This window comes from Fusarium vanettenii (genome assembly GCF_000151355.1).
Source record: "Fusarium vanettenii 77-13-4 chromosome 5 genomic scaffold NECHAsca_12_chr5_2_0, whole genome shotgun sequence".
Taxonomy (NCBI): domain Eukaryota; kingdom Fungi; phylum Ascomycota; class Sordariomycetes; order Hypocreales; family Nectriaceae; genus Fusarium; species Fusarium vanettenii.
In genome coordinates this window covers 55,440-77,378 of record NW_003315872.1, presented here as the reverse complement: position 1 = coordinate 77,378, position 21,939 = coordinate 55,440, and the positions used below count along the sequence as shown (strand labels likewise).

At 50.4% G+C, this 21,939-nt stretch overlaps 9 protein-coding genes across 9 annotated transcripts; 7 read left to right on the top strand and 2 right to left on the bottom strand.

Annotated features, from left to right (window-relative positions):
• Positions 1 to 326: 326 nt before the first annotated feature.
• On the top strand, positions 327 to 1,322 carry NECHADRAFT_79851 (uncharacterized protein; the record flags this gene model as incomplete). Its single annotated transcript, XM_003048028.1, has 3 exons — positions 327 to 604; positions 673 to 1,069; positions 1,131 to 1,322. 3 exons carry the CDS (start codon positions 327 to 329, stop codon positions 1,320 to 1,322), a joined length of 867 nt encoding a protein of 288 aa, XP_003048074.1.
• A 997-nt stretch (positions 1,323 to 2,319) lies between these two features.
• NECHADRAFT_93191 (uncharacterized protein) lies at positions 2,320 to 5,269 on the top strand (the record flags this gene model as incomplete). The annotated part of the gene is made up of 7 exons (XM_003048027.1): positions 2,320 to 2,915; positions 2,974 to 3,100; positions 3,403 to 3,407; positions 3,680 to 3,711; positions 3,750 to 4,291; positions 4,354 to 4,930; positions 5,001 to 5,269. 7 exons carry the CDS (start codon positions 2,320 to 2,322, stop codon positions 5,267 to 5,269), a joined length of 2,148 nt encoding a protein of 715 aa, XP_003048073.1.
• Positions 5,270 to 5,925: 656 nt separating this feature from the next.
• NECHADRAFT_79848 (uncharacterized protein) lies at positions 5,926 to 8,680 on the bottom strand (the record flags this gene model as incomplete). Its single annotated transcript, XM_003047848.1, has 2 exons — positions 5,926 to 6,782; positions 6,823 to 8,680. 2 exons carry the CDS (start codon positions 8,678 to 8,680, stop codon positions 5,926 to 5,928), a joined length of 2,715 nt encoding a protein of 904 aa, XP_003047894.1.
• An 872-nt stretch (positions 8,681 to 9,552) lies between these two features.
• NECHADRAFT_79847 (uncharacterized protein) lies at positions 9,553 to 10,038 on the top strand (the record flags this gene model as incomplete). The annotated part of the gene is made up of 1 exon (XM_003048026.1): positions 9,553 to 10,038. The coding sequence occupies one exon, from the start codon at positions 9,553 to 9,555 to the stop codon at positions 10,036 to 10,038; it is 486 nt and encodes a 161-aa protein (XP_003048072.1).
• Positions 10,039 to 11,016: 978 nt separating this feature from the next.
• NECHADRAFT_79846 (uncharacterized protein) lies at positions 11,017 to 12,715 on the top strand (the record flags this gene model as incomplete). The annotated part of the gene is made up of 5 exons (XM_003048025.1): positions 11,017 to 12,045; positions 12,097 to 12,236; positions 12,385 to 12,406; positions 12,463 to 12,510; positions 12,557 to 12,715. The coding sequence occupies 5 exons, from the start codon at positions 11,017 to 11,019 to the stop codon at positions 12,713 to 12,715; spliced, it is 1,398 nt and encodes a 465-aa protein (XP_003048071.1).
• Positions 12,716 to 14,909: 2,194 nt separating this feature from the next.
• NECHADRAFT_79845 (uncharacterized protein) lies at positions 14,910 to 16,139 on the top strand (the record flags this gene model as incomplete). The annotated part of the gene is made up of 2 exons (XM_003048024.1): positions 14,910 to 15,469; positions 15,569 to 16,139. The coding sequence occupies 2 exons, from the start codon at positions 14,910 to 14,912 to the stop codon at positions 16,137 to 16,139; spliced, it is 1,131 nt and encodes a 376-aa protein (XP_003048070.1).
• Positions 16,140 to 16,310: 171 nt separating this feature from the next.
• NECHADRAFT_79844 (uncharacterized protein) lies at positions 16,311 to 18,013 on the bottom strand (the record flags this gene model as incomplete). The annotated part of the gene is made up of 4 exons (XM_003047847.1): positions 16,311 to 16,499; positions 16,555 to 17,363; positions 17,419 to 17,639; positions 17,919 to 18,013. The coding sequence occupies 4 exons, from the start codon at positions 18,011 to 18,013 to the stop codon at positions 16,311 to 16,313; spliced, it is 1,314 nt and encodes a 437-aa protein (XP_003047893.1).
• Positions 18,014 to 18,347: 334 nt separating this feature from the next.
• NECHADRAFT_79843 (uncharacterized protein) lies at positions 18,348 to 19,048 on the top strand (the record flags this gene model as incomplete). The annotated part of the gene is made up of 4 exons (XM_003048023.1): positions 18,348 to 18,619; positions 18,650 to 18,668; positions 18,922 to 18,973; positions 19,011 to 19,048. 4 exons carry the CDS (start codon positions 18,348 to 18,350, stop codon positions 19,046 to 19,048), a joined length of 381 nt encoding a protein of 126 aa, XP_003048069.1.
• Positions 19,049 to 20,258: 1,210 nt separating this feature from the next.
• Positions 20,259 to 21,749, top strand: NECHADRAFT_39937 (uncharacterized protein; the record flags this gene model as incomplete). Its single annotated transcript, XM_003048022.1, has 6 exons — positions 20,259 to 20,326; positions 20,394 to 20,466; positions 20,519 to 20,730; positions 20,782 to 20,918; positions 20,977 to 21,140; positions 21,198 to 21,749. 6 exons carry the CDS (start codon positions 20,259 to 20,261, stop codon positions 21,747 to 21,749), a joined length of 1,206 nt encoding a protein of 401 aa, XP_003048068.1.
• Positions 21,750 to 21,939: the final 190 nt, after the last annotated feature.

The window sequence follows — 21,939 nt, the reverse complement described above, 5'->3', positions numbered from 1 at the left end:
TTTTAATGGCTTCTCAACGCGAAAGAAGCAGCACAGGTATCGCTTATTTGTCTTCTAGCCGAGTCTTCTATCAACGTGATGGTTCCCGCCACGTCCAAGGGTACCTGTTCAGCTGATATCCCAGAGGGTGTAGAACCATCCAAAAGCGGGCATAGCTCCCAAGCCCGGTTTCCAGCCTTGTCGCAAATATTGGCGTTCTCGACTCACTTGAGCACCTAGCCAATATTTCAGCCGCAGTGACTGCAACGCTGGCTTGCATAATCGCCTTTTAGTGGCGGGATCGAGACGCAAGCTGGAAAGTTAATAGTACGACGGATTGTGTGAACATGCCGAGGCCCGTGTATATTAATGTGGACAATGTCCATCGCTTGGCCGTGCATGTTTGGACGCCAAAGCGAGGCTGCATCATGAAGACTCTTTGCACTTTACTGATCCTTGCGGGACGTCTCTTGGAGGCTTTTGCTGAGACACTTCCGAGCCTCTCTTGCGCGGCAGGCTCGGAGATTACCGCGCACCCAGCCTGCGACTCATTCCTAGCCTCCGGCGATGCATGTGCTACAGTCTTGGACCGCCCTGGCAAAGAAGACTGCCTCTGCCACCAAGAGTACTTGGACTCGCTGTTTGGGCAAGTAACTTGTCTGTGAATAATGAGCCGCCACCTAATGCCGATAGATGTGAGAATGAGCTCCGCCTCTGCTATCGCCGTGAAGACTTGGGCGTCAACTTTGACAGAGCTCGTGAATTATGGAATAGTCTTTGCGGCTCAGTCATCACCTTTGACCCAACCACTGCACCGCCGAGCTCCTATGAACCCTATCCAGATCAGCTCTGTCAAGACATCAAAACGAAGTGTGCCGAGGCTAGAGAACTCCTCCGCGAGTGCACCGATTACGTGTCAGATACCGACGGCTCAAAATTCAGCTCTTGCACTTGCCGGCCAACACTCCTGCGCGAAGCATATTCGTGCGCGTATGTGGGCAACACTACCTGTCTAGGGGTGGGGGCGACGTTGTCAAATGTCCTTGGATACCAATGTGACAATTTCGAGTCTGTAATTGGAACAGGCCTGGTGAGTATTCTCACAACCACGCCGCGATATGGCTCTGAGTATTTATTGACATGTTGAACAGCCAGGATTCAGTGCGGCCACTCAAACAGAGCTCCCTACGCTGGATATAACAACTGCAATGACCGGGTCGAATTCAGAGTCAACCGCCACAGCTACGACCACATCGGACAATGCTTCAGTGAAGGAGAGCCCCAGATTTGGTGCTGCGCTGATGTTTTCAATTTGCAGCTTGTTTTTGATCTCTGTGTTTTAGGCCGGGCGATTCTTATGTTGATGACTTGGCATGAATCATGTATCGAACACCTAACGGTAGAATTTAGGGCCTGGTGGAACTGAAGTTTAAGGTGTGGTGATGTCGAGATGATCTTGAATAGCTTAATAATTTCATAACCTTTCATTTAATGATGACTATAATATGTCCCGCATTGACTACTTGCCCAGCCCGACGGTCACCTGAGTGGGTATTAGTAGTGGTTGTTAAGGGAGCAGTCTTAGCATAGTACAGCTGGTTGTTCAGTTGATCGATGGGTTACAGTTCGTATCAGACCAGCCAAAGTTCAAGTTGCGAATCAGATCTCAGCGTAAACTCCGACTACAAACTCTCGGCGGTGGACATATGAAATATAGTCTGGAGGAGTGTTATGTGCCGGTGAGAAGAGACCGGCACCACGGCACTCTCCATCAAACCGGCACTGATACCGGCATCCAGTAGACCCGGCGCTTCCGGCGTAGTCCCCGGTCCGCATGACAATCAAACTGAGAATAATGATTGTGTTTATTCCCGCTCTTACCCGTATACAGTTAATGGCCATGCAATCATTTGCAATTTAATAACATCTTTGGTCGGCTAGGAACGGCAAACTTGGATGGAGGCTGATCGGTGATATCTGATCGGCACTCAGGCTAAAGATAAGACATGCATTAACATCATTGTTAGATGCTTGCAACCTTTGATAAGAGACTTTGTCTAAGTCTTTGAGCCACTCCCTGGCCACTCTCCGTGCGGACAATAAAGCCACATGCATCGATGTTGAGAACATCGGGCTCAAGCTTCCCCGCGTGTAGCCGCGTGTCGGGATGCATCCCGTTGACTCTAAGATATCACATTGAATTGGTATAAAACTCAAGATAAATCGCCGGTGTCGCGCCTTTGAGTTGCAACAGCTCAAATTCATCCTTTCCATATTCAGGAATTTTGAACACTTTCTATACCAACTACTCTTCCCGTCTTATATACCAAATAAGTCGCCATGTCAGCCACCAAGAAGCACGTTGTGTTCGACATTGTCGGTACCATCGTAACCTACGATTCTATCCTCAATGCTCTCGAGAACAGACTCGGAGATCGCCTCCGCGCTGAAGGTGTCAAACCCGCCATGCTTGGCTACATGTGGTTTGAGATTTCAGAGCGAGAGTACACTTATCTCAGCATCACCGGGCGGTACCGCCGCTTCTACGATGTCTTTTGCAGCCTTTTCTACCGCATGATATGGATCGGTGGCATCAAGGAGCCCAGGTCCTTTGCCTCGGATGAGGATTTGGCCTACATTGTCAAGCATTTCAAGGATCTTCCGCTGCGTGAAGGGGCTGCTGAGTGCCTGCAACTCCTCCGCGACGCCGGCTTCACTGTCTGGGGTTTCACTGCTGGCGACACAGAACAGGTGAGGGGATGCTTCTTGAGTAATGGCATTGAAATGCCAATCGAGAATTTCGTCTCGTGTGATGAAGCTGGCGTCGGCAAGCCAGCACTCAACTCGTACCGACCCCTGTTGGATCGACTTGGTGATGCGGAGAAGTGGTTCGCGGCGGCGCACATGTGGGACGTGTCTTCTGCGAAGCAAGCTGGGTGAGTTCTGTGCTAGAAACAATGGACTTGAATATGGCTAATGCGGATATGGAAATAGATACAAGGGTGCCTACTGCACCATCTTGGAGAAGGAGTCGTGTGCCGACATTTTCGGCGAGATGGATGTTATGGCCGATACGCTCCCCGATATGGCTCGCAGGATCATCAAGGCGTCCGAGGCCCAAGTCTAAGGAAAGACCATCAATTAGGAACTTGAGAGTAGTCACCAATCAACGAACAGTCGCTCCTTTCGGGGCCTAGACGCTTGGGTCAGTTGGTTGACTAAGAATCAATCTGCTCTGCGGCCTTAGTAGCTTTGCCGCCGTGCATAAACATGGACGTATCTGATGTTACTCAGATCTAAAGTAGATCATCTCTGTAATTGTCATCGTTGAGTTCCCGGTCCGGTTGACGTCGTTATCTTGCGGGGTTCCACCTATCAGATGTTAGACTTATCTCGTGCTCTCATTTGACTTGCCTGAAATAGTCAAAGTGCGAGGAGGATTGTTCTCATTCAACCTGCCATTCCAGAGAGTAGTCTTCCACAAAATACACTACCGCATCTTTTTCGAAAGCCGAATAGTCCACTACTGGCTACTTTTTGTATGATAACATTCCGGCCCGGAGGGTTTAACACTCAATCCCGGAATACAATGTTGGCGCCTTTCGCTAGGCAAACATTTCCTATTTGGGTACGGTGTCTCCTGCGGGCTGCTTGTCTATCCCGCATCTGTGGCTTGGCCAAACTTGATATCATTCTTCAGGCCAGGTCTTTTAAACTCTGTTCTCCCCCATCGTTTTTCACTCGGAAGGGAACCGAAATACAGTATTGAGCAATGGCTTCCAACACAACTAATCGTGCGCCAGTCGCGAATCCCACATCTTCCTTCTGGAATTTTGAGCCCAAGAAGCTCGATGACAATCGAAGCACACTCGAGTTGCCCGCCAAGGCCGACGTCGTGATTATTGGGTCTGGTCTCTCTGGCGTGGCTACTGCATACTTTCTCCTCAAGGACAACCCCAACCCTCCCTCGATTGTGCTGCTCGAGGCGAGAAAGATATGCTCCGGTGCGACTGGGCGTAACGGCGGACATGTCAAGCCCGACACCTTCTCGGATATTCCCAAGTTTACAAAGCTCTTCGGCAAGTCAGCGACGGCGGAACTTGCTGCTTTTGAGGCATCGCATGTCTACGCCGTCAAGGACCTTGTAGAGAAGGAGAACCTGGACTGTGATTTCCACATTACGAGAGCCTTGGACGTCTTTCTCGATTCAGCGCACGCCGACGAAGTTCAGGCAACCTTCAAGAGTCTCTCTCAGACTTCTGACATTAATCTTGCCGATGTCGCTTTCACTGGTCGAGATGATGCTGAAAGAGTGAGTAATGACTATTCTCTGTTCGCCTCATACTGCGGGACACAGTTAATAATCCGAGGCAGGTTTCGGGGGTCAAGAACGCCAAATGCTGCATATCGTACACGGCGGCTCATCTGTGGCCTTCCAAGCTGGTGCATCAAATACTCGAAAAGCTTATCAAGAGTGGGCTCAACATTCAGGCCCACACACCAGTGACGTCGGTGTCATCGACCCGAGACTCAAGTGGCCTCTGGTCTGTTCACACGTCCCGCGGAACCATCAAGGCACCAAAGCTAGTTCACGCAGCAAACGCGTACACATCGCAACTCCTCCCCGAGTATTCACGGGCCATCACCCCTGTTAGAGGTATCTGTAGTCATCTCGAGAGTCCCAAAGGCAAGAAAACTCCTCACCTTGTCAACACCTACGGTATCAGATTCGACAAGATGAACAATGACTATCTCATTCCTCGGGCGGATGGAAGCATCATTGTGGGCGGTGCGAGGCAGGCGTTCTGGCATAAGAAGCACCGATGGTTCGACAATGTGCGAGATGACGAACTGGTGAACGAAGCGGTCCCTTATTTCGACAACTACATGCAGCGAAACTTCCGCGGGTGGGAGGATAGCGATATGAAGACCAACAAGGTTTGGACTGGGAGTGAGTTGATCCTGCAGACCTTAAATATGCATCTCCATTATAATGACAATATCGCTGACTATACCCCTAGTCCTTGGCTACAGCTCAGATTTTATGCCTCATGTTGGCCAAGTCCCGGAAAAACCTGGTCAGTTCATCATGGCAGGGTTTACAGGTTACGGTATGCCCAAGATCATTCTATCCAGCAAGGGCTTGGCTGCCATGGTGCGCGATGGCGCCACTTTCGAGGAGACAGGCTTGCCTAGGATTTTCAAGACGACCAAGAAAAGAAACGAAGCCAAATTAAGCCCGCTAGAAGAGTCCCTAGCGCCTTTCTGGGCCGAGAAGTCGAGGCTGTGATGAGGCACGGAGTATACGACGGCATAGGTTAGAAGATTATTGAATCAGATGAGTACAAACATATGGCTTCCGTTTATAATATGCGTGCGCATATCGAACCCAAACCTCCTTCAAGCTTATTAAATTGTTGTGACAGGCATGTCTTTCTGCTCATAAACTGGATGAAGCTTGGATGCTCTTTTTTCTGAGAGCGATAACTAAAAAGAAATCCAAGTTGTAGGCCACAAGAAAGATCTAGGGACGTTAGGAACAAAGGGAAATTCTAGAGCCGGTCCATTTGAGAGGGCAGGTTTGCCACTGGAGTGGCTCTTGGTGTAATGAGCATCATCGGCGTGTTTAAATGCACGAGAGACCTACTCAGCCTAGCTGTTGACTCATAATACCTCCCGCACACTTGCGAAGCACTAAATGCTGACGTTGATTTTGAAACCGCGGTGCTTGTTCGACGGGCTGAAGGAGCCCATCTTCTGAGCCCGGACAATTAGGTGCAAATATAAGGCTATCGAAACGCCACGAGACTTATTCTTGGAGTCAAGGAGGGACAGACATGATGTTACTATGATAAACCCCCTGTACCCTTCTATCAACGTCTAGATCATAGACGCTTTCATCCAAGACATGCAATCTGAGATACATTCCCGGAACCCTCGCTCAAGTCATCCATGTCTCTTTGACGCGTCGCCACATTGAGACGGAATGTCAACATTGTCCCGACCCTTCACCCATCCAACCATTCTCTGCCATGTAGATGCGAAAGGGTCCCAGTCCGTCTCCTTCCAGCAAAACGACTCCTTTCCCTCTGGATGTCTGCGTCTATCCTCCAAGGACCATCGCGACCAAATCATATAGCTCCTCCATAAATGCCACTCAGAGAGTTGCTTCTTAGAAAGATTATCTGGACGCCTTGTGTCGAGCAAGCGAAACTCTGCCTGCCGGCCCTGATATATTTCGAATACTTCTTCCGACTCCACTGCCAGCCATTGGCGAGCGTGGCTCCATTGAAGGGCCATGCTCTTCAGGTCGGGTAGGTAATAACATATAATCCGGCGGCTTAGCCACTCAACTCTTGGGCCGAGCCAGCCGTTTCGCAGCGTCTTTTTAATTTCACTTTGAAGTTCTGCTTGGCGCTTCTCTGTCTCCCTAAGTAGCTGGACTCCTCGCTTGGCTCTGGCTTGCATGCCGCCCAATCTAGGTACGGCAATGTCCCGCAGGAAGGGGGCGACGTCCTGAATACGTTTGAGCCTGTTGAGCTGGTAGGCGTTCAGCTCGCTCCTATTCGCAGACCGAATGGCTTTCGATATGTGATCATTTAGTCGAGGAAAAAGATCGCAAAACTTGTCTAGCCTGACTGAATGCTCAATGATGTTGCCATAGGTTGGACCCTCAACCTCGTCGGTTTCGTTCAGGCGTCGGCCAACGATCACGTCAATAACATGGTTGACCAAGATGTTCGCGGTCCCATTGTTCATCTGAGCCTCGGCGTAGTCTCTGGGCGTCGGTATCTCTGGTAGCCCTGTTAGCTCTTTGTCCGAGACGACTGACATGAATCTTACTCGACGCGGTCGTGTCAAAGGTCGGGGTGGTCGTTGATGCGTGCTCCTGTTGAAACCGAGAGCTGCGAGCAGCCATTGCATCGCGCCACCCCTTGATGAAGCTCTTTGGTATGTCGTCAGGGATGCTTGTATCAGTGGGAAGCCGGCGGTGAGGAGATGGTGGTTCAACGGTCGGCAGAGAAACTGTTGTCGTAGATGGAGCATGCAACGCGCGGGCGCGAAGCTGATCAGAGCCCAGCTCTTCGGAACCATTTCTCTGCATCTCTTGCAGGGCTTCCATGTTGAACAGCATGACCTCATTCATGTCAAGACTCGTACCTGTGTAGTATGAGCCGAATTGACGAAAAAGAAAAAGGTAGAACGTGTCCAAGTCATTCAAGGTGTCGGCAAGGAGGAAGCAAAAGTCGTCGGATGGAGATGACCCATCTGGAATGGGAACCGAACTAAGGCCTAAGCACGTGCTGTGAGTAACCTTCCAAAGGTCCTGCAAGAACTCGAACTCGGGCACAAATACCCCAGATGACGTGGTCAGCCAAGGTTCGTACTGCGGAAACTCGCTTGAGTTGGAAAACCACTTGGATCGCACTGGTATCCTCTCGTTAGGCCCGAACGAGGGATTGCGATCATGGGCCAAGCCATCGACGGGGAGCATGCCAGGATGGACTCCCTGGTGCGAGAGACTGGCCTCGCCAAAAAGAACGACTCTTGGTATCGTCGCCAGCGCAATCTCAAGTTCGATGGCCCTCTCGTTCCAATCTACAGCACGAAACTCGGGGATTCGAAAGTCGGGGAATCTCAACTCAGACAAGAACATCCCACCGATAAATACAGCAATACAGGCAAAAATGAGGGGCCAGGCCCCCAAGCCTGGAGCTGTGGTTGGACCAGGACTCTTGGAGGTCTCACTCTTGTCCCGAGATGGCTTCTTCAGTTCCGAAAGATTGTTGGGGTTTGCAAGCTCATCATAGGGACTGCCCTCCGTATTGCCGAGGGCTGTGCGGCGAGGAGATTCAAGTTGCTGGCATGCCTTTGCATCAAACCTTTCGCTCGGCAGCCCATCATCGCCAGGCCTTTTAGAGAGGGGCTTGACTTGATGGTCAATGGATCGAGTAGACTGGTCCAACTGGTTATGCTCCTTGGTGGCTGCTGGTGTGGTCTGTTGTCTGGCTGTACTATTCTTGTGTTTTCCGAGTGAGATCGTCGTATCAGATTTTGCTGAAGCCAAAGGCCACATTGAGTGACATTGATCCTCTTTGGGAAACCCGTCCCCACACGTATCGATGCTGGGACGGGGAACGGCATGATTGATAGATGAAATTTGAGGAAGCAGATGTGTGGCAGTTGTAGCCTTGTGGAAGGACTCAGACACATCTTGGTGAACAAGGCAATGCCGCTTCTGTGGGGAGTCATGGCTACAGCGGCTGTCGTTATTCGCGTCGACAGGGTGTGCCCTCTTGGATGGGATAGAAGACAGAGGTTTATACGGGCTCTGGTGGTGTTTAGAGTCGACAGGTGCAGGAGGCTCTCGGGACTGGTCAAGTACACTGGGGCGGAATCGAAGCGAGCGGTCAATCCCGGTGATGATAGTGGCATCGGATCGTTGAGACCGTGGAAACATCGACCTCCCGGGTTTGCGAATAGGACGAAAAGAGCGACTCAATTGACGAACGCGATCGAAGCGGCCGGTGGGAGGGTTTCCGGCTGTGGCCTCGGTTGGCGGAAGGCGACAACGAGAGGGTCTTTGCGAGGGTCTAGGTATGACTGGCAACTGGTGGCGTATCGTGCCTGAAAAGGAGTAAAGAGGTGGTCGAGATCGAGAACGGCGGGCATCTGGCTTGTCTGGTGAGGTCGGGGCCATGACTTCAACCTGAGAGCGGAGTAGGAGCGCAATGCCGGTTTCTAGAGGGAGAGTGAGTCTGGTCAGCAAGCCGTGGATCTGAGGTGAAGGGCGTGGGAATCGAAGAGTCCTACCTGTATCAACGCCAAGGCACCTTCAGCAACAGTAGACGAGCAGTCTGGAGGGAATACGACGAGCAGATGAGCAGACGGCCGGGCCAAAAGTTCCGGACATCAAGAAAGTAGGTAGGCAGACTCCCAGTACGAGCAGGTACAAACAAAGAAGTCCGCGCGAGCCATGTCACGTGCCAAACTGGAGTGTCACATGAACAACAACAGCCGGCGGTGGTGGTGTTGAGTACAAAGCTACGATAATAAAGGGTCAATAGGAACAAAAACATGCACTAATCACCCCTGTGATAGATTGCGTCGCAGTTTCAATAGCCTTGGAGTGTTTGCTTCTTGGCCAAAGTTTCAAGCCAAAGGCGGGCAACATCACGCCCGGGACCGTGCACAAGTGGTTGAGCAACCACCCTTCAAAGAAGAAACCGTCCGTAGACCAACGCCTTGCGGCCTAAGAACGAAAAACATTTGTTTGATTACTTTACGTCATTGGCTATTCTTAAGCCAAGACTCTGGTCAGTTGTCCTGAGACCTTGGCCTGGGCCATGCCAGGTCTTGCTGGCCTACTTGCTCGCTCGCCATGGAACCTTCGCTCTGGGCGTCAGAGGACCCCAGAGGTAGTAATCGTCTTATTTCAATTTCCACCTTAAATATGCCAATGCCCTACCTCGCTTGAATCTTCCATTGCCACTCTTCAACATACCTTTGGCACCTACCGCAGCTCTCACGCCCATCACATTGTTCTACTCTTGTTCACGCATGCCCAACAGCATGATCATCCCTCACGTTATCTTGGCCATGGTGGCATCTACTCTTCTCGGTGCCCTTAGCATGACTGGTTGGCACTCGGTCTACGGCAAGCAGCGTATCAAGCCTGTAAGCGAGCACGTCATCAACATTTGCCAAATCCACCACCGTCTTCTCACGACATATCCGACCCAGAAACCTACCACCTTCTTCCAACATCTCGGCCTGAACCACAGCGAGGCACCGTTCACTGATCCACGCTGGCTCATCCCCGGAGAGGCCGCCAACGACAAGGCGCTCGACACCATCAACAAGAAGTGGGCGGAACGGGTGCAACGGCTCCTCAACAGCCCGCGCGAATCAGAGGATGAACAAGCCCTGTACAGCAGAGTGGCGGAGGCGATGCAGGACCACCAACTCATGGCGGTGTACATGTACAAGTTCATGCCCGAGCTAGTCAAGAGCCAGGGCGGTCTCAAGTGGCTGAAGAAGACTTGCAGCCAGACTTGAAAGGAGGAGAAGTAAAGACGAGACATTTGTTACAGGGGGGCAGGAGTTCGTCTTAGCCCGTCACTTGTTCTGCAGTAGCCGAGCTCATCTGCCTCATAGAAGTGGGGAGTTGGGATATGGGTGTCGGAGATTGGACTGTAAGATGGGAGTGCGGGACACGGGATGTGCAGTCTAGAACCAACATGCAATATCCCTGAAGTGTCTAAGCTTGGTCTTGGCGCAACCCTCATCACCAATACCATCTTGTTTGTCTGTCTTCCCACCTAGATTGCCAGTTTCATGATATCGATTTCGTCTCAGAGATAGGGCTTTCTCTTGTCCCTGAATTAAAGACCACCATGGCGCACTGAAATTGAGGGTTACATTACCTTCGTGTTTCCTGTATTCCTGTCCGGCGTGCATCTTTCTATTGTTCCTCTATTCACAACTTCACGGTTCCACTTTTTGAGACTTGTCATTTCCCTCCCCCACTCTGATAGGCTCTCAACTTGGTATGGATTGGAAGACGGCCAGCCGCGTCTGGCACTTGCAGACTCAGCCGCTTAGCGACATCCACCGTTTGTCAACCCGCATCCTACTCCATGCGGTTTGCACGTACTAGTCACCAGAGCGGTTCCCGTCAGGTAAGCGGTGAATGGCAAGTAGTCCAACGCCGTTTCAAGGTGTACGTACATACGCTTGAGTGGCGCGCCGCCCTATAATAAGCCAAGCATTCTACCCTCTTAAACGGCATGAAGCTACCTAGTCTTGGCACCAACAGTGTTCAAGAACTGTGAGTTTCCGCAGCGGTAGGGAGGGACAGCTCCTTTCAGGGTCTTCTTATTGGCCTCGCATCTCACTTTGACCAACGTTTTTGCAATCCTTCTCTTGCAACCCATCCTCACCAGCAACCCACCCTCACCAGCAACCCATCCTCACCAGCAACCCATCCTCACCAGCAACCGCAGTTCTTGTTTCCCATCACCTTATTTGTTCACCATGCGTTTCAGCCGCCCTTTCCCTTGGGGTGGAAGATCCTCCGGATCATCCAAGCGCCCCAAATCCAGAAAGCGCGACAAGAAGCACCAAAGAAAAGGTCCCTTTCAGGGCTTGGGAAACGGTCTTCGGGATGTTGGAAGCTTCCTCGCCCAAGTCCTCTCAAACCCAGATGTACAGTACCTGGTGCCGTGGGCACTTGCTCTGTTTGTTGGCATTCAGATCCACAAATGGCTTGATCCGCACACACCAGGTGACGGATTTTGGGGTAATCTGATGGCGATGGGCATTGCTCAGCCGGGAGCGGCATGGCCCGCGGCCATCCTGGGGATCGCCCACGTTGTCCCAGCAGTTTTGAATTGGTGGACCACCGAATCAATGAACAGGACAATGTCCGCCATTCCCCAAGCCCGGTTCATGTCGCCCATCTCTGCCGAGGAGGCTTTTGTTATCCCCGAATATCTAACGACGCTGGAGTCATCCATCCCCCAGTCGAATGTCGTAAACGGAAACTTCAGGCTACCCCAGGCTATGGAGGCCTCATTTCGACGAGCCATGCAGGAGGCCGATCTCCTCAAGGAGATCCACGATGGCTTGATGACTGACGTCAAGCTGAGATTCGATGGGCACTATGATCAGTTGAGTCAACTTCACATCGACATCGAGAGGGCCATTATCGATATTGCCGATCGAAACGAGACGACGTCTTATTTCGGTGGATTGTTCACGAAAGATTGGCCCTACGCCAGAGCCAGGAGTCACTACACAGCCCTTCTATCAATCAACAACGATATGATTGAGACCAGCAAGCTTGAGAGGGGCCGACTGATAGAACTGCTCGAGGAACTGGATGTATTTGAAACACAAGAGGAGCGTCATGGAGCCATCTGTGGACTCCGCTCAAAGACACTCAAGTCGATTCGGAGATGGACAAAAGAAACAAAGGACATTCGAGCAGAAGTCAAAGTCATATGCAACTCATCCAAGCGCTCCAAGGTGAAATTGTGGATGGCGGAGGGAGCTCTGAGGCGTGTATGTGTGACCCAGTGTTGCCATCTCTGAGAGAAAACTAACGTTGCATAGCATCTACGCAGCATCGACGCTGTGCGCGAAGGCCTTCTCGAACTGCACCATGATCAAGCCAAGACCTTGGAAGCGGCCCTTCTCGGCTATTGCAAGTCACTGCTGGAAGCGATGCGGAGGCTGGCCGAATTTGGGAACGGGTGAGGGTCTCTAGCCTCGCCTCCTCTTTGCACGGCTGTTTGCGCCCATCTTGTGTCATTCCTGACGCGGAATTCGATGTTGGTTCGATCTTCTGGCTAAGTTATCACAACAAGGGCGAATAATATTTGGCACATCATGGCATCATAGCATCATAGCGTATTTACCTCTTGTATGTAGTCTATCTTGACATCTCACTCGTTTAATGGTTCTAGTATGTCTCTGCAGGTCGCATGGGCCACTTCAGAAGTGCTCAAGCCCCCTCCCGTATCCGCTGTAAGACACTCTTTCTCACACGCCGATGCAATGGCACTTATGATAGGATCGGCAGAGTTCTACTCCCCGATTCATGCCAACATGTCTACCGCTGCCCAATGGCCCCTATGGGGCTTGCAACACCCTTACCCATTATGTCAAAGGCGCTTCCATGCACTGGCTCAAACATGGATGGGGTCTTTCTTTCTGGGTCCAGATTGGCTGAGGATGCGATGGATGGACCCAGCCAGCGCGGCTGCGAGATCTGACAGGATGCTTGTTTCGGTTGCAACCTCCCAACTTTGACTCAAATGTGATCGACCCCCATGCCCCGAGTATTCAACCTCACTGTTCTCGGGTACAAACAGCCAGTCAAGCTGTGAAGCATCCACACCCACTACCCGAGCCCTGTTGAAGCAACGAATGGTGTGACTATCGGCATACAGCTATATTTCGCGTCTCATCTAGAGAAGTTAATCCCAAAGAGACTCATGATAAGGGACATGTGAGTACGGGTAAGCGTCTAACTAAGACCATGAACAGCAGAGTTCAAATAAGACTGCATCGCGCTTTCTCAAGGTGGTCTTGAAACCAGGGTCGAGATAAACACCGGTTTTCTTGTAAAACCTTGCTCGCCACTTGCGGCGGCGGCGGCAACCTCTATACCCCTCTAGACGGCAGTCTAGACATTGAGTTCTAAAGGAGCATTGGGCTGTCCAGTCACTGGCATCGTGATAGTTGCATGTACAAATCGTATGAAATACCCTAACCTAGAATCAAGGAGACCACATATAATCCCTCTAACCCATTGTACTAGGGCGAAAATTGTCTACGACTATTCCCAAGGCTCCAATACTTCTCGTCGAGGTCTAATAAAAGCTTAACTAAGTCATCAAAGGAATAGATAATAAGTTTCTCCAGGTCCCTGGTTACCATTGTTGCACGAACTCGGCGCAATGCCCGGTCAAATAAGGCAGCTGGGATATCATGCTTAGGAGCTGTCTGTCCCACCGCTCTACTGATCTCTTGTTGAGGCGTGTCGCTGGGATGTAGTGTATTGATTTGCCGGTGATGTGTGAGCTCTAGGGTTTTCTCGACGTTTCTACTAAATCATTAATGTGAATTTTCGTTACGGTACTGAGACTCACTTCGATAAGCATGCCAAATGTGCTTCCAAATGGAGCCATCGCAGATTATCATTTAAATCCTTGATATCTCTGAGCAGCTGGCTGATATCTCTGAGCACCCGGCTGACATGTAGTTGCTCTTTATTTCACTCTCTCATCCTCTGGACGGCTGAAAGTTCCAAAAGTCGTGCGAATGTCCACACTAAGTCAATTTCCAAAACATATAGTGTCTCAATGTTATAGGCGGACTCAGCGTCGTCGTTGGATGAAACGAGTTTGGCCGTCTGTCTCAGGTATTCACGCGATGACGAGCAGGCGTCAGCAATGGCCAGGTCCGACTGCATCTTGCTCATGAGCCATATTCCTCGCGCATACACACCCGCAATCAGTGCGACGACAAAGGTCAGGATGCCAACGATACTGGCTGTTACGGAAAGCGGGCTATCGTCAGCCATCGGATGGACTCTAATGTAGTGGTTAGGGGAAGATAATCCGGGTTTGTTTTTTCTAAGTTTTTAATTAGATTGGAACAGGGCTTTTATAATTACCTCAGTGATGCCTAAATGCTTTTTTTGCTACCTGAACAGGCAGCAGCTATAGGGACTGATGATAGGCCGCTCTTCTGCTTACTATAGTGGGAAGATCATAACTAATAACTTTATTACTGCTATAACTGCTTTTCTAGGATTTGAAATAAGAACTAAATAAAAATATAGTAATAGTAAAAGAAAAAAACTAAGATATAAAAATCAAAGTATTATATTAATTAAAATTATTAATTAAGGTCTATAATATATGTATCTTACTGCCTTCTTTATTTCTGACCGCTTTAAACTATAGTAGGCATTAATAAGTGAGACTTTCTCGCGTGCAATGCGCCCCTAGAATTCCTGTCACTCGCTGTCCCGACTAGACTATGCGGAGCCATCCCGGTGGACAAAGCCGGCAGAAAATGCGAGACCTGGGTGGACAGTAGATACTTCGATTTATGTGTGTCTACCTAGTAAGATTATGTATACTGTGGCCTAGATAGATCACCCCTCATATCGCTTTTGGTTAGTAATATAGGGAGAGCAAGAAACAGCACAAGGAGAGGATGAATCTATTGGACAGCTGTCACTCGTGACTTGATACCTAACATCTTACAAGCGTCGGGCTGAAGGGTCACCCAAGCCCAAAACATCATATCACCCAGACGGTTCCAAATCGTCCCTCTTATACAAGACCGCCTGTTTTTTCTTTACCCGATGATATTGAAAGTCGGCAAGAGATTAACGTCTGCTCAAGACTACGATGCTAAAAGGGAAGTGGGAAGCCCTCCGAGGCCTCGCACCAGGTCGGAACCAGTCCGAAAAAAGCTACGAATCTAGCCTTACCGATGAAGAAAAAGAGGACATGAGACTATTCAAAGAGAATTTTGCAGCGGAGCTAATTAGTCGAAAATTCCCGGGAGCTCCCCAGTTCCTCCAGGAGCGCTTGGCCACGGCAATGTTGCAGCGTCGGCAGCACTTCCTGTATCTGAAGTGGCGTCATTGCGCGCAGCCAGCCAGGCCAAGCAGAGCATTACTCTCCAGGCTGTCCAATACCGTGACCCCCGTGCCAAGCGTCAGCGAAACTATTGCACCGCCGATCCGTTCGCCCAGGGCGACCCTCAACGCTTCGACCGTGGCATCCGCGACATTTGCAACCGCACAAAGGTCCGTGGCACCCAAAGTCTGGGCTTCGCGGGGGAAAGCCATGCAGGAGCTGGAGTTGGCATATCCTCCCTTGCCTAGTAGCAGGGCGGAACATATTTGTCCATTCTGCTACCGGTCGCTCTCGGAAGATGTGGTGCGAAGCGACAGAATGTGGCGGTACGTATACGCATTCTTTTTCCTAAAATACTTGGGCGACTGTAGTAGGAAACCCGTTTGGTTTTGTACGGTGGTAGCTAATACTCCCTCCTCTATCAGCAAGCACATCGATGAGGACCTAAAAGCGTACGTCTGTCTCCAGGAGAAATGCTCAGTGCCAGACAAGACCTACGGCCAGGAAGACTGGCTCGCCCACAGTAGAAGAGAATCAGCTGTTGCCGTCCCGGCAAATGGAGAAGAGCTGTTTCGGTCCTGCCCGCTCTGCAACGCGAATATGGATGTTCCCGACCATGAGCGAAGAGATCACATCAAAAATCATCTTACGTTTCTTGCTTTGAAGTGTCTTCCGTGGGGGGAAGATGTGCAGTCTTTCCCATCCAACAACTCGACCCCTTTCGGGAGCGCTAGCTCTGTGGCTGGGAGTTCGTACTCCGGCCCATCGGCAGGGTCATTGGATTTTGAAGACCTGCAACCGACTCTGCCGCCTGAATCGGATGAAGAACTCGCTTGGGATGGTGCCGTGGATATTGCTGGGAAAGGTGCTGGAGAATTGAGGCAGGAGGAGTGGGGGCCTATCCTTGATTCTAAGCCGACCACACATGATCCTGATCCACTGCTTTTATCAATAGGCGAGCAACAAGTATCTTTCAGAGGAAGTTATTTTAGTTGATTTTGGAGATCAAGGTTGAGCGAGAATAATCAAACGCTTTTATCGCCCGCTTCTCTATGATGGTGATTTACGTAGTTGGAGGAAAAGAGTTCGAACCTCCAAGTTTTGTGCTTATTCTTCAACCAGTAACGTAATATAAGCATTGAGTGTAGTAGTAAGTCCAGGCAATTATCACACAGCCATCACTCCAAGCTCAGCCCGCTGATTTCTTTTGTCCTTAATCATCTGAAACGATAGATAGATAGCCAGGACAGCCGTGGTCACGGGCAAGGTGATGGCCCAGTACAACCAGAATGCGTGTTTCACATTCGGTAAACGGGAGTCGGCAGTGAATTCCAAGATGGGCATGGCGAAGAAGGTCTAGTAGTCGTCATTTATCGAAAACGTAGGGGAACAACTTCAGACTGAGACTTACTGCCATGAAAGTCCCGGGCAGGAACACCATGGTTAGCACGGCTATTCCTTTCATCGCTGAACTATCTCGCTTCGCCGCCTGGGCGACCTGGCTTGACTGCTTTGCCATAAAACTCTGGAGCCGGGCGTCTTGTTGTGCTGTGTAGTTGTAAACCTTGTTCTCGTCAGCCAACAGATGATCCGGTGTCTCCTTCGATCTTGAACGAACTGCTGATTGCTGTGCCTCTGCACGCTTGACGATGTACTGGATCCTGCTCATGGTTACTTGCGTACCGTGAGATAGAAACCGCAGCTTCTCTGAGAGCATATGTCCAGATTGCCGGATGTAGTCGCCTCTTCCAAGCTGTGTTGCGTTATCCAATCTATCCAACATCTTTTTTATCTCCTCGATGGTGACCAGCAGCGCCTGGGCATGGTCTTCCGCTAATGGAGCAATCTGCATCACGCTCAGCGCATCAACGGCTAGCTTCTCCCAGTCGGTACTGCCGTCGTTTTGTTGATTATCCCAAGCATTGAGGGCAGGAGCACCCGTCTGGCCACTCCGTGTTTCTACGCTCAGAAGATCACCCCACAGTTTCTGCTCCAGCTCCTTGATGGCATCCATCTTCATCTCGGCGAGGATGATAGGAAGGAGGAGGGGGTTCCCGGTCAAGATGGAGAGATATCGCAGTTGTTCTCCCACCTCAGTTTGCTGCTCGCTGGTGCACCCGTGGAGAAAAGCGTTTACTGCCCCTGTACTGGGTTGGTATGATATGGATACTGAAATATCGAGCTCCAAGATGCCCCGCGAAGATAGACGCATGGTGAGACCTGCAACCACCATCATCAGCATTAGACATATGACGCTAAAGAGAATGCGGCTAACCCAGGTCTTGTGTTTCTTGGTCCGTACTTCCCATAGTGTACATCTGGAAGTGCGTCGAGTTTGATTTCAGCATCATGGGGGTGGCAGCGGGCAGTCGAAACCTCTCCAGGATATCTACGAATGAGGTACGAGAAAATGGCAACTTGTCGCTCCCGTAGCAATCGAGGTGGGGGAATGTTTCGCTCTTGCGATATGCTCTCGAGCCCTGGGTCGGCCCCAGCCTGGACTTCATCAATATACGCCTGAGCTTCATCGAACGCAATTCAATTTGAAGTGGAAACTAACAAGAATCTTGATCTTATCTTCGAGGGTACATCATCATTGAGGGATTGCGGGTCTGGTTCCTGCATTTGTTAAGCGTGAGCGGTCGTGTAGATTGGCTGTGTATCGCGGACCTCATCGAGCCAAGTCTCAAGCTGCGTCTCCGGAATGTGTCCTGGCGCAACTTTCTACATAAGCAGTGTCAGAAACAGATTTCGTCGTCTTTTTTACCAGCTGACCTTGTCCAATATCCCGTGCCGTACTTCAATAACTTCGTACTGACGTGCGACGCCAGGAGCGGGCGGGAGGTATTCCATTGAGTCGAGTAATTCATCGTGTCGACGACTGAATAGTATCTGGTAGTCCATTTGCTTTGAAGAATTAGACCAGTTGTTGTTTCGATCGAACTAGGAGGACTATGAGGTCACAAAGCCGGTGTTGTGGTAGGGCGAAACATGGCGGTGGTTGGGCAGCTTCAGCCCAACAGAAGTTGTCATGCAAGCCACAAGTCCGTACAGGCACGAGTGGCGGCCAATGATTCACAACCTAGGTGCCTACATAAAGTCGCGCGGGCTACGAGACCCCGTAGCCATAAAATGATATTGTCAGGCCTAAACTGGCAACTCTAAATAATAATTCAAAGCAAGTCTTCTTTAAAATATCATGCAATGCCTTTGTATCATGCTCTGCCCATGGCCCGCGGACATTGCAATCGCGACGCCCTGGCTGCCCTCGTCGACGCTGGGCGGAATATTCAAGCCCGTGTCATCAACAACTACATGGCCTGGCTGAAGGGTTCGGCTTGCCTCTACATTTTCGTTTACTTTGCAAGGTCGTGTGGAAGAAGACAGGCCTCGATAACCCGTGGACGGGGTGAAGGCGACGACAGCATCCGCCCTCTTCTAGACAATAGCTCAGACATTGAAAAATGTGCTGAAATGTGAGCTAACTACAACAACACTGTTGTTAGACGGCGCTTCTCGGTGGATGTAAGTCATGGAGAAGCTGGGTGTCTCGCGTCTCCGATTTGACGATACCGACGAGCTCGAAAAGGCTGCGTTTGTCGCCATGCAGCCTTGCGAGTTCAGTGAGGGTGGCTTGTTCAGCCACGAATAAGAATACCTCGCAAGGGGGGACCTTTTTCTCCATCACGTGAACTTTCGACTGGTCTTACGCCAAGATGTTTCTCGCCAGGGGTGTTGACAAGGGCATCGAAATGCTCAAGGACCGTGTCTCATGCAGACCATCACCGGCGGCGAGGTTATAGACAACATGGTCACGTGGCTTGTGCAGGGTAAGTACGAGGAAGAGTGCTACGGCCAAGATTACAGGCTGCTTGGTGATTGGTGATTGGTGGGAATGGGAGTGATTACAATGTTGGTGTTGAAGATGTGGCGAGGAATGGGTGATCAGTGCTTTCAAACATGGAGGGACCAACAAACTTGTGTGATTCGATCAAATGTGTATGATTAATTTCGCTTAGTGTAAAATTGACAGTCAATGATAATTCGTCTTTTGAGGCTTGAAAAAAGCCAAGAATTGGAATGTTGACCAGGAACGGGTGGCGTCAGCAGTCCCGGCATGGCGTTCTCTCGGTCGGGTAGTTATAGACCGAACTTACCCTACTGGGGATGAAGGAATAACTTCGGCAATCAGAGTTTTTCTCAGCCCTGGCCGTGACAGCCGTGAACAAGGTCGTAATGTGGCCTGTTCAACGTAGAGACCCCATCAAGATGTGGCCTCGCTTGGAGATCCAAGCGACATGCCACTCCCAAAAATGAAAGGCTCACCCGCTCTGACAAGAAACCCCTGTACATCATGCAATTACGAACAGCCTGATCTGAGCCTCTCCTCCGATGCGACTCTGTTCCTGGGGCCCCTGGATTCCGATGGAAAGGTTCTTATCTGGGTCGAATGGATCCGTTGCCAGGAGCATCTCAACTCTAACAGGCCCTCGCCACGTGTCGAATCTAAGACGTTGCTCCGATTGCGCAACTGATGATGGGTCTATTGCTTTTTGAGGCTCCACGATGACATCCAGGGGTTCCGTACGTGAACCAACAAATTCGCTCAGTTTGATCCGAACCGGCCGAAAACCCACCAGTTCGTGGCGTTCGATAAGTCGGGATTAGACCCCGAATTGTGTAATAGCGCGTCTCACCAGACGCTAACTCGGGGCTCGGTCCAGCTTCCACAGGCGTCGAGAACGATTTAGTGGGCGGGTATCGAGAAGCCTCTGACTCGCAGTTGGCAGGTGGTCGACATGCCGCCAACGCTAGCAAGGAAGACAAAAACAGGGGACGCCGATAATGTCCGGGCGTTTGTTGGATGGGATGACTTTTCGAGGTCTGAGAGTGAAAATTGGGTCTTTTTCCAAGTCATGCCTTGCTATTCTTGATCGTTGCCCCAGTTGGAAGGAGTTTAACTGACGCGTGTTTGTGCCTTGTGCGTCCTCAGGGTAAAGAAATCTGGGTCTCAAAATCCCCAGCTTCCCCCTTGCTTCCACGCCCCGAGGTTTTGCGTCCCGTTTTTCAAAGTTGTTGGATGGCAGCTCGTGAGGTTGCATTCTGTCGATCAACATGTCGAATCTCGACACTGAGATGTGGGCGTGGTACGCCCTGACCCTGGTGGTGGTTCTCTCGAGAATGTGAGTCGTTTCTTTTTACTTTTTTTTTTTTTTTGACAGTTCGCTTCCAGATCTAACGCGTATCTAGGATCTCGAGAAGAATGCTACTGGGATCATGGAAGAACATGTTGGCTGATGATTACCTCATGGTTTTCACCATGGTAAGCTCCAACACAGAGACGACCCCATTCTTCATCACGCTAACAATTTTAGATCACGTATACAATATTGTTGGTCATTGTCAAAGTATTGACATATACGCCAACCAACCTCATCCAGCCCGGAGAAAAGATTGATCTCAGTGACAGAAAGGATATTGCCGACAGAGAATTCGGATCCAAGCTCGTCTTGGTTACCGAGCAGATGCAGATGTTTACACTTTGGGGAGTCAAGGGCTGTCTCTTGTTCATGTACGGTCGACTGACGTGAGTATTTCCTCCTCTCTTATTGACGATACCATACTAATGATGCGACAGCCTGAGTTTGCGGCAAAACTTCTTTGTCAAGATCGTTGCCGGATACGTCGTCTTGGGATTTGTCGTGATGCAGATCCTGTGGTTTGCCGCTTGGTGCAGACCCTTCAGCCACTACTGGCAAGTTCCGCCTCAAGATTGTAAGAACATCTGATGTTGCCACTATTGCATGTTCAGTTCGACTAACTTTGAATCTAGTAAACTGCTCAGCAGAGACCAATCACATGATTACCAACGCCGTCATGAACATTTCTTCCGACATTATGATTATCGCCCTTCCGATGCCGGTGTTTTTGCAGTCGCAGCTTGCCATCAAGAGAAAGGTTGTCTTGTGCGGTGTTTTCGCACTGGGAATCTTCACAGTATGTCCTGAGACGGCCCGAATTCTAAAAGTCGGTAATGCTAACCTTGTCAACTAGATCCTGGCAGCTGCTCTCAGCAAATATTACAGTCTTGGAGATCCATACGGCAGCGAGTGGATCTACTGGTACATCCGCGAAGTATCTACAGCCATCATCACAGCCAACCTCCCCCTCACATGGACACTTCTTCAACGCGTCTTCAGACTGGGCTCTTTCGCTGCCAGATACGGCAAATCATCAGGCCAGCGCACCGGCGAGGCTACTTCCCGCTTCAGGTCGAATTACGGAAATCTCACCAGCGTCACACGCGAGGAACGGAGAACGAGGCTGGGAACGAGCCACGAGCCAGGACTCAGCATCTCGGAGAGTCAGGAACAGATCAACAGCGGGGATAGCATTCCGCTCAAGATTTACCAGAAGAACGAGGTCACTGTTACGACAAACGAGCTGGAAACTGGACGTCGTGTTTCTTCACCGACAGAACAACAGGCTGGACTTGATAGAGCGGCGTTTGGGGAGGAGCATGGCTCAGCGAGCAGTACGAATGGGGACAAACCCGCGAGTGAGATTGAGCTGGGTGTTGTTACAAAAGCATATCACGGAGTCTAAAAGGACTAATCTAGACGAATAATTCCCTAATTAATGCCAAGATCGTTTAATTTGTAATGTAGTCTTTGAATCTTTCTACCATTCGGGTAAACCAGGGGTTGATTGATGCAAGGGTTCAGTTTCAGCCGTCGGGGCCTTCTTGTTTTATTCAAGTTGAGCTTAAGCATTCGAGTGCAAAATATATATTTGG